Source organism: Myiozetetes cayanensis, unplaced genomic scaffold, assembly GCF_022539395.1.
Source record: "Myiozetetes cayanensis isolate MyiCay16 unplaced genomic scaffold, myiCay2020 scf29, whole genome shotgun sequence".
NCBI lineage: Eukaryota > Metazoa > Chordata > Aves > Passeriformes > Tyrannidae > Myiozetetes > Myiozetetes cayanensis.
The window spans coordinates 4,389,775-4,399,726 of record NW_026087510.1 but is presented as its reverse complement, the minus strand read 5'-3'; the positions used below and the strand labels follow the sequence as shown (position 1 = coordinate 4,399,726).

General features: G+C 54.7%; 1 protein-coding gene across 2 annotated transcripts in view; it reads left to right on the top strand.

The window, feature by feature from the left end:
* The window catches only part of SORL1 (sortilin related receptor 1), a 43,235-nt gene that overhangs the window by 7,633 nt on the left and 25,650 nt on the right, over positions 1–9,952 (top strand). For both annotated transcript variants that reach the window (XM_050322783.1, XM_050322781.1), the window contains exons 2-13: positions 1,194–1,310; positions 1,592–1,717; positions 1,874–2,035; positions 2,746–2,813; positions 2,947–3,127; positions 4,940–5,041; positions 5,844–6,013; positions 6,140–6,332; positions 6,707–6,824; positions 7,328–7,401; positions 9,023–9,111; positions 9,224–9,402. In XM_050322783.1, the coding sequence (XP_050178740.1) occupies positions 1,194–1,310; positions 1,592–1,717; positions 1,874–2,035; positions 2,746–2,813; positions 2,947–3,127; positions 4,940–5,041; positions 5,844–6,013; positions 6,140–6,332; positions 6,707–6,824; positions 7,328–7,401; positions 9,023–9,111; positions 9,224–9,402 (1,579 nt within the window). The remainder of the gene's footprint in view (positions 1–1,193; positions 1,311–1,591; positions 1,718–1,873; positions 2,036–2,745; positions 2,814–2,946; positions 3,128–4,939; positions 5,042–5,843; positions 6,014–6,139; positions 6,333–6,706; positions 6,825–7,327; positions 7,402–9,022; positions 9,112–9,223; positions 9,403–9,952) is intronic.

Here is a 9,952-nt window from a genome sequence, read left to right as displayed (position 1 = left end):
CCAGTGGGGGGGTCTCTGCCCGGGCAGGCAGGCACCCACCCCAGGAGCATCAACCCCAGGGGCTGCTGCCTGATGGCTTTTCATTTGATTATTCTTTTTTTCCCCTCCCCTTGTGTGAGCCTATTGCATAAGAGGGATTTGGGGGCTCCTGCTTTGCCTTGCCCCCCTTTTTCTGGAATAAAGACCTTGTTTTTCCCAAGTGTTTTACTCAGACGCTGGCGGAGGTTGGAGCAGCCCCTTGCTGATCTTGGGGTCAGCGGGAGCCTCAGGGTATCAAGCCTAAGAAGGGCTTATCCCTGTATTTTTACAGCTTCCCAAGGCCCTGAGCTCAGGGGTTACCAGCCATCAGCTGAGCCGTGGTGTGTGCGAGGGCTCAGGCACGCACGTCCTCTGCTCCAGCGACCGGGGCACCGACCTGCGGCCACTGCTGAGCTGCTTTTCCAGCAAGGCCTGGCTGTCCCTGCCTGCTGGTGACAGTCCCTGTGGGTTTGCCCTGCACCTCCAGCTCCCACTGCGGCGATGCTGTCAGAGCTTCCCCATAGAAACCAGCCCTTTGGGGCCGGAGCTGTCACAGCCCTGCCAGAAACAACACACATGGGAATGACGGGGCCATGCAGGGCTGTGCGTGTGCTGGAAACACTGGGTGGGATCACAGAGCAGCCTGAGTTGGGAGGGACCCACAAAGATCAAGTCCGACTTCTGGCCCTGCACAGGCACCCCAACAATCTCCCTCTGTCCCTGGGAGCTCTGGCAAGAGCCTTGGTGCTGTGCCCACTGCCCTGGGGAGCCTGTTCGGTGCCCAACCACCCTCTGGAGGAAGAATCTTTTCCTAAGATCCAACTTAACCCTGCCCTGACACAGCTCCAGCCGTTCCCTTGGGTCCCATCACTGGTCACCAGAGAGGAGAGACTTCGTTTCCCTGTGGCACTTCTGCCTCGTCAGCCTGGATTTGAAAACACTTCTCAGCCCTTGGTTTTAGTTTTCATTCTCATCATCCCCCAAATCCCATTTCTCTGAGGAAGAATAAAGGGAAAACTAACCTTATTAGGCACATCCTGCCAACATGTTCAGGAGAGATGCTGCTTTGAATGGGTTTCCTCAAAGTCTGTGTGTTTTCCAAGCGGGTGTTTGCTCTCTGAGGGTCCCTCTGAACGAGGCTGTGGCTCAGGGTGCCCTTTTCCTTGGCATTGCAGGTCAGCCTCAACGACTCCCACAATCAGATGGTCGTCCACTGGGCAGGAGAGAAGAGCAACGTAATCGTGGCCTTGGCCAGGGACAGCCTGTCTTTGCTGGGTCCCAAAAACAGCGATGTAAGTGATGCATCCTGGGCACCTTCTCGGCTTCTGGGCCAGGCAGGCTGATGGTGGCTGCTGAGCTACAGCCTGACTCGCTCTTGTGTGCTGGGAAACAAAAGAGAGGCACAAAAAAATAGTAATTCCATATCTTCTGTGTTGCCCCACGGGTTCAAAGCATGCTCAGGCAATCTCTAAGGCTTCCCCCACCTTGGAGTTTGCTGATTTTATTTTAACCAAATCTGCCAGAAGGGCACCCAGAACTTTGCACTCCTCACTCTGGGGCTTCTCCTGTGCAGGTTTATGTGTCTTATGACTACGGGAAGAGCTTTAAGAAGATTTCAGAGAGGTTCAGCTTCGATGGGGGGAACAGCAGCGAGGTGGCCATCGCCCAGTTCTACCACAGCCCGGCCGACAACAAGAGGGTGAGGGGGATGTGGCACCTGGGACAGCCAAATTCTTCTTCTCCAGACTTTGCCCTCCCAAAGGCTCCCCTGGGGTGCCTACCTTTGTTGCTGCTGGTGTGATCCCTGCTCTGACCTGCTGCTTTCCCTCTTCCTTGTCCGCTCCTCCACTCCCAGTATATCTTCGTGGACGCCTTCGCCCCGTACCTCTGGATCACCACCGACTTCTGCAACACAATCCAGGGCTTCTCCATTCCCTTCAGAGCAGCTGATCTCCTCCTGCACAGCAGGAACCCCAGCCTCCTCCTGGGCTTCGACAGGTCTCATCCTAAAAAACAGGTGAGCACTTGTGCTGAGGTGGGAAACCGGCATCCTGCCTCTGCCCTGCTGAGACATCCCCTGGCCTGTCACGTCCCCCACAGCTGAGAGTCACCCTGCCTTGTGCCAGGGCCATGTGAGTTCATGCTTTGACTGTTCAGGGTGTCTGATCTCAGATTGATGCATGCAGAGCTGTCCCACTTTGGCCAGGACACCCCCTTCCCTACAGTCTGTCTGGCTCCTGAGCTCTGGAGCAGCGAGGATGAAGTACCTGCAGGGTGGTTGCCTTATTTCCCAGCCCTTTTCCTTCACTGATGCTGCTCCTTCATCCACATTGCTCCTGGCTGTATTGATCCCCCCAGCTCTCGTGGTCAGAGCTCTCCCCAGAGCTCTGGCAGCCGAGGCAAGATGACCTCTGCAGTGTTTCCTGTGGTTTGGCTTTGGACCTTGCACAACAAACTGCTTCCTGAATACAAACACTTCTGTTTTCCCTGGAGCTACTGGGTAAAGACTGTAAATAGTCACAGCACCTTCAGGTAGACACAGGCAGCACAAGGAAAACCTGGAGGTGAAATAACCAGGGTAGCACACACACAGTCTGTGCTGTTTCCAGTCCGGTCTGCCCTGTCTGAGATTGGGTCTCTTAAAGGGCTGGGTCTGTTCATGTCCCAATCCCACTGGCATCTTTGTCACGGCAGATGACATTTCAAATCCCACCTTTGTCATTGCAGCTCTGGAAATCGGATGATTTCGGCCAGACCTGGATAATGATTCAGGAACACGTCAAGTCCTTTTCGTGGTACGTATCCCGCCCGTGGACACGGGACACCCAGGGCTGCTGCACATTCCCCTCTTGAAAGGGGATACCCACTGCCTTCTGCATCACTCTGTGAGCACAGAGGTGCCACCACCACCTCCTTTGTCCTCCCCAGGGGGGTTGAGCCCTACGACAAGCCCAACACGGTGTACATCGAGCGCCACGAGCCCTCCGGCGCTTCCACCGTCATCCGCAGCACCGACTTCTTCCAGAGCCGGGAAAACAAGGAAATAATCCTGGAGGACGTGGAAGACTTCCAGCTCAGGGACAAATACATGTTTGCAACGAAGTCTGTGGTAAGTGTGACGTGAGGAATTCACTGCTGAAGGGGAGGGTTGGGTACAGAACCACAACGGGGCAAGAGCATCTGCCAGGGGTGATGCTGCTCGCTGCTGCACCTCACAGCTCTCAGACCTCACATTTAGCTTGTCACAGAGGTGTCACCAGCCTGCCTGCAGCTGCCATCCTCCCCCCTGGGCTCGCACTGCCATGGACAAAGCAATGCCTGCCCGTGGCACTCGAAGCTCTGGTGTTTCCACGCTCCTGCCTCCTGGCAGGCTGGGCAGAAGTAGGTCAGCCTGCAAAGTGCTGGGACCCAGGGAAAATCCACAGGATGCCTGGGAAGGATGTTCTGGGTGGGGGTGGCAGGGAAAGGGGGGATGTGGCTCAGCAGCTCCGTGGTTGGGAGGCCGCTTGTCAGAGACGATTACCATCAAACGTGGACTAGGTCCAAGTAGCCTAATGTGCTGCAGCCTGCAAAGAAAGCTGGTTTTCCAGTTTGCTTTCCTAAGAAAAGGGGATGTGGGTGAGCAAAAGCTGTCTTTTGGTCCCCCTGTAGCCAGGGCCCCCCTATGGTTTTTACAGTTTCAGACAAACCTGAAAGAAAAGCAAGAAAGTGTCTGTGCTTCCTCTGAGGGCAGGTCCTTTCTAGATGATTGGAAACACGATGCCAGAGGGATAAAGTCCTGAGCCTTCTAGAATTCAAGGAGCAGTTTTCTAGCATTGCTTTCCACCCCCTGAGTGTTTAAAGAAGGAGCCTTTTCCATTTAGGGGTGACTGCTTGCAGAAACACGTCAAGTCTCCTAGGCAGTGTCACCTCCAGCTGCCTGAGCGGGCACAGTGGTGTCCAGCACTGGCAGGGGATGTGTTTGCAGAGCAATTCCAGTTTCTCAGGAGTCTCTCTTGCAGGTAGTACAGCCTGTAACTCCCAGGGCCTGGCCCCTTGGCTCTGTGCCCGGTCTGTGGTTTGCAGGAGATTTTATCTGGGCTTGTTGCTGGTGCTGGGTGAAACACACTGGAGGTGGTTTGTGTCTCTGCAGAGAAGCCTCTGGGCTTGCAGGCAGCATCCTGGAAGCACAAGGCGAGTTTGAACTCAACTTGGGGGTTCTTTGGAGCTTTTTCTGCTTCTGGAGCACTCAGGGGTCACAGTGGGAAGCACGTCCTGCTTTTCCCTGCAGCTCTAATGACTGGTGTTACACTGAACATCAGTGAAATCACCCAAGGCAAGGCTGCTGGGAAACACTGAGACAGAGGGAGGCTGGCTGCAACCCCCTGCTTTGGCAGTCACATTCTCAGGTCTGAAATCAGGCACTTGCCTCAAACCTGGGCCGCAGCAGGAGCAGCCCTGGGGAAAGGACAGGCTGAGTGGCAGAGGCTCCCAGGGCTCTGACTTCTGCTCCTTTCCGTGGGAGGCACGGTTGCTTAGCGATACAGAGCCTGGGAGAAACCAGGCCGCTTATTTTTGGAGCCTAAATCTGGGTTTAGGTTCTTGCCACTGGCATCCTGTACGAAATAGGTTGCCCCCCAGCTTTTTGCTTTCTTGGCTCCGCGCTGGGGCTTTTTCATTTTGAGCAAATCTTTAAAAAAACAAAAAAAAAAAAGGAAGGACGGAGGACAGTCTGCTCTGGCTAAGCATAAGGGGCAGTTTGCCTCCTTGCTGAGCACTGGCTGTGGCAGTTTAAGCTCCCATCATCACTCCCAGCGGCCGCCACGCTTTGCCCTCGTGCAGGGAGGGGGAAGTCCTGGGCACTGGGTTATCGCAGCCTCTGGGGATGAGGGGGATTTGGGGGGTGAGAGCCACTCCTAACAGGTCCCTGTGCTCTGCACAGCGTTTGCTTGGCAGCTCAGAGCCGCCCTCAGTCCAGCTCTGGGTTTCCTTCAACCGCAAGCCGATGCGCGTGGCACAGTTCGTTACCAAGCACCCAATTAAGGTAAGTGGTGCTTTCTGAGCAGCCTCCTCTCTCCCTCCCGTGCCAAGGACGCCCTCCAATATCAGCAGCAGTTTGCTGCCTTCCACCAGGCACTGCAGGAGTGGGAAGGGACCTCGTGTAACCCTGCTGGGGGGTTTGGCTGAGGACAAGCTCGCGTTAGGGGGATCTTGTGGTTCACAGGGTGGTCCTTGGACAGTCAGCCAGCTTCCTCCAGCACTGGGGGTGGAGGCTGGCATAGCAAAGCCCAGATTCCCAGAGAGGGGCTGATCCCACTGCTCTGACTCTGCTTTTGGGGACCTTACCTCTTCCCGTGGCGTGGGGTGCCAGGTCACCGAGCACACTCTGGCTCCACTGGCGTGGCCTGTGGCATCCAGTTCTCTGCAGGGGGAGGATGCCCAGGGTCTGCACAGGGTCTGGGGTCCACGATCCAGATGTGCTGAGGTGTCCGCAGGCTGGTGAGGATGCAAAAGGGCACGAGAAGCAAGTCCTTGGTGTTACACAGAGCAGTTTGGCATCCCAGCCTCAGTGGGTCCAGGCAGAGAGATCCATCACTGATGGGGCTTTGCTCCCAGTGCTGCTTCTGGGGGGCTTTGCCAGGTGGGTTGTGCAGGGCAGAGGACAGGAGTCACTGTGGGAGAAACACAAAAGAGAAAAGCAAAGTGAAGAGAGTGGAAAAACCACCAAAGGGTGGGGGGAAGAGTGCTTTCAGCTAGGTAGGAGGAAACTAAACCAGCCTGTGTGTAAGCCCTGCCTGTGTGTGCACACATATGAAGCCTGCTGGCCTGTTCTTTGTGCCCCAAAGGAATATTACGTTGCTGACGCCTCGGAGGACCAGGTGTTTGTGTGCGTCAGCCACGACAACAACCGGACCAACCTCTACATCTCGGAGGCAGAAGGCCTGAAGTTCTCCCTGTCTCTGGAGAACGTGCTGTACTACAGCCCAGGGGGAGCTGGGAGCGACACCTTGGTCAGGTAACGCGGGACCACCTGAGGTGGCCGAGAGCGTCGGCCAAAGGGCGTGTCATCTCTGGCCGCGTTCGATCCAAGAGCTGACACTTCCCCCGTGTTTTCCGATGCCAGCTCTGCCTTTCCTCCCAGGTACTTTGCCAACGAGCCCTTCGCGGACTTCCACCGCGTGGAGGGCGTGCGGGGCGTGTACATCGCCACGCTGATCAACGGCTCCTTCAGCGAGGAGAACATGCGCTCCGTCATCACCTTCGACAAGGGCGGCACCTGGGAGCTGCTGCAGCCCCCGGCGCAGACGCGCTACGGGGAGCACATCGACTGCCAGGTAGCAGCGCAGGGGTGGAAATCCATCCCAAAAGCGCCCTCGGGGAGGTGGTTTGGTGGTGGGGGTTGATGGTTGGATGTGGCGATCGTGGAGGTGCTTTGCAACCTTCAGAGGAGGCTGAAACATCAATCCCAACACGAAGTCCTTTCCAAGAGGAGAGGTCCTGGTGGGTGCCAGCTGTCCCTGAGTCAGCAGTGCCCTGGCAGCCAGGAGGGCCAACCCTGTCCTGGGGGCATCAAGGAGGGATTGTCCTGCTCTGCTCTGCCCTGGGGCGGCCTCACCTGCGAGATAGGGACAATTTTTTGGGGACACAATACAAGGAAGGTGTTGAGCCATTAGAGAGGTTAATGCCACATGTGGTTTTGCTTTCCCAGCTTTCCCAGGGCTGCTCCCTCCACCTGGCCCAACGCCTGAGCCAGCTGCTGAATTTCCAGCTCCGTAGGATGCCCATTCTCTCCAAGGAGTCAGCACCAGGACTGATCATCGCCACCGGTACCGCTTCCCTTCCCTTGGCTTGGGCTTGGTTGTTGTCAGGACACGAGGAACTTGGCAGCATCTAGTTCGTACAAGCAGGTTATAAAATGCAATTAAATGATGCATTTTGCTGTCCTTTCTCTGCTGCCAGTCCCCATACAGTAATTACAGCATGAACAGTTTACTGCAGCGCAGTGACGTGAGAAACCTGCTCTGCTCTGATCCTCTTCCCTGATCCACGAGAGGGGTTCCTTGAAGACTCAGAAATTCCTGTTTGTCTCGCTCTTTTACTGAAGAACGCACACATTTTTGTTTAATCATGTTTACAGCCATGGGTTTTTCCCCATCTGCTTTTAAAACGTGTAATAATCTTTAAAATATTTGCTTTGGAAGGGATTAATTTACAGTGTGAAAAATCGGCTCCTTAATCAGAGACAAAAATAGTTTTGGAGGTGTCTGGCTTCATTTTTAGCAATCACTCTGCATCCCTCAAGAAGGATGATTTCTCCCATTTTTCCTAGGCTCCATTGGCAAGAACATGGCAAGGAAAACCAATGTCTATGTCTCAAGCAGTGCTGGAGCAAGGTGGAGAGAGGTAAGGCTGCTCTTGTGCTCCCCAGATCAGCCAAGCAATTAGAATGTTGGCAGCAATAAACATAAATGACATTAAAGGTGACCTCCACATGAATCCAAGAGCTGGAAGGTGCTGAATGTGCCTTAAAACCAAGGCAAAATGGTGTTCAGGTGAAGGACCAGGCGTGGGTTGGTTGAAGGTGAACCTCTTGGTGTAAGTGGTGGATTTAAAAGCAGGAAAGCTCTCTCCTCTGTTTCTCTCTTTCACCTGGCTGGATTTGCCCTCAGCATGGGTCACCTGGCCTCTTTTAGATGGGGCTGACAGCCAGGACTTTGTACGTGGGAGTGTCTGGAGAGGCTCCGGCGCCTTCCAGAAAAACGGGATGTTGCCCTCGGTTTATGGGGAGCTTGATTCTGTTTACTGAGTGGATATTCTGGTTTGTGGCAGTATTTGTGGTCTGCCTGTGCGCTCTGCAGCCAGTGTAAATGTGGTATTTCAACATCTGCAAGCTATTTAATCCTGGGAATTAAGCAGCCTCCTTCTCCTCCTGCGAGTGCTGTGTGGTCTGGGTGAGGTCTGGGCAGCTGCAGCGGCTGTGGGGACACACCACGGGTCTGGCTGCTGCCAAAGTGACTGTGGTTCTCCAAAATCCTGTGGGGAGCAGCCACAGGGACCCTTGCAGCCAGGTATCCAAAACCCAAGACTTTCAGGTGCCAGCCTCCCCTGGCTCAGCGGGATTGCCTCGAAGAACAATTAAAATGTGCCGAGGAAAGCGCTGACCCACAGGGAGCAGCACCCAGCCCTTGACTGACCTGGGCCCTTTGTATCCTGAGCAAAGGTGCAGAATGACCCAGTAGCTCCTCAGCTGAGAAGCAGCAGCCCAGCTCCTTCCCCCCCCAAGCTCTGGCAACAAGCAGCAGGCTGGAAGGCTTCATTGCTCTCCACATCACTGGTGTGGTCCCACAGCACGGAGAAGAAAGAAACAATACAGCCAGTGCCCTGTGTAACAACGTCCCCAGGCGTGACAGCACGTCCTGTGAGCAGAGTCAGGCGTGGACATGCTGCCTGTTTTCACCCAGAGCTGCACTGAATAGGAAACCAAAGGTGATTTTGTGGTGGAGGTGAGCGTGAAATACAAATTTCTTTCCACGGGATGGATGTATAAATTGTCTTCAGGACTTGTTTCTGCATGTCATGGCCCCACTTCTGTCTGAACATTCAGAAGACCTTCCACAGCCCAAGAACTAACAATTCTCTGCAGTTTGAGGAGGTACTGAATCTCTGCCAAGTGCTGGGAAAGCCTCTCAGACATGACAAATGAGAGGGGCAGCGATGGACTCTGATTTCATGTCATGGCACTTCTTCCATTGATTCTTTCCTTGCACCCAGAGCTTGAGGAGCAGAGTCCAGAGCTCAGTGCAGCACTTGCACTCAGCTATTGGGGAAACTGGGCTGGCTGCTCTCATCTGCAGATGTTGTCCCATAAACACTTCAATCTCTGGTGCCTCCAGATACTTGGTTTGGCCCAAGCTGAAGCATTAGCTCAGGTCAGGAGGTGTTTTTCTGACAAAGCACGCTTTCCAGCCATTTTCCCTCAGCTCAGCACGGCTCTGATCAGCCCTCAGCACTGTTTCTCTTCCAGGCACTGTCTGGACCCCACTACTACACCTGGGGTGACCACGGGGGCATTCTCGTGGCCATCGCCCAGGGCACCGAGACCGACCAGCTCAAGTAAGTGTCGGGACACAGGGATTGCTCCTGGTGCTCGGGCTGGGGATGGGAGAGAGTGCCCTGCAGCAGGCAGGAAATGCCCCTGGCACCTGTCCCAACCTTCCTTCCGCAGGTACAGCACAAACGAAGGGGAGACCTGGAAAGTGTTCACGTTCTCGGAGAAGCCGGTGTTTGTGTACGGGCTGCTCACCGAGCCGGGGGAGAAGAGCACCATATTCACCATCTTTGGCTCCTACAAAGAGAATGGCCACAGCTGGCTCATCCTGCAGATCAACACCACGGATGTGCTGGGTAAGGGGACAGGTGGCAGAGCCACTGCTGAGGGTGGCTGTGTCCAGAGGGGCTGCGGTACCACCGCCCGTGCTGGGGTGCTCTGTCCCTCGTGTCACTGCTGCTGAGGGCACTCGTATTCCCTGTGCTCTGCCCCTATCCCTTCCCTCCTCACCGAGGAATTTGTTAAAAAGGGAAAAAAAAAAAAAAACAGAAAAATTCCTTCTGAAGGCTTGTGCCCATGAATGTTTTATAACCCATTTCAGCTTTGATTGCGAGGCAGCACTTTAATCAAAGCGCAGTTAAACCCGGCAGAGGAATTTACTTGACTAAAATTTATAACTGATTCCCCTGACGTTTTGTTGGGAACGGATCTGTTTGGTAACTAGAACGACTCCATTTAAATGAGGCATCACAGATTCACTGTCGCTGTCACAGAGCTGCTTGTTGCCTCCTGTCACCGCGTGCCGCTGCACGCTCCGAGCTGGAATGCTCTTGGCTTTGCCTTTTCCTTTGGGACAGGGCTAGAGCCTTGCAGATTGGGGGAATTCTGTCATTTTGGGACAGTGGA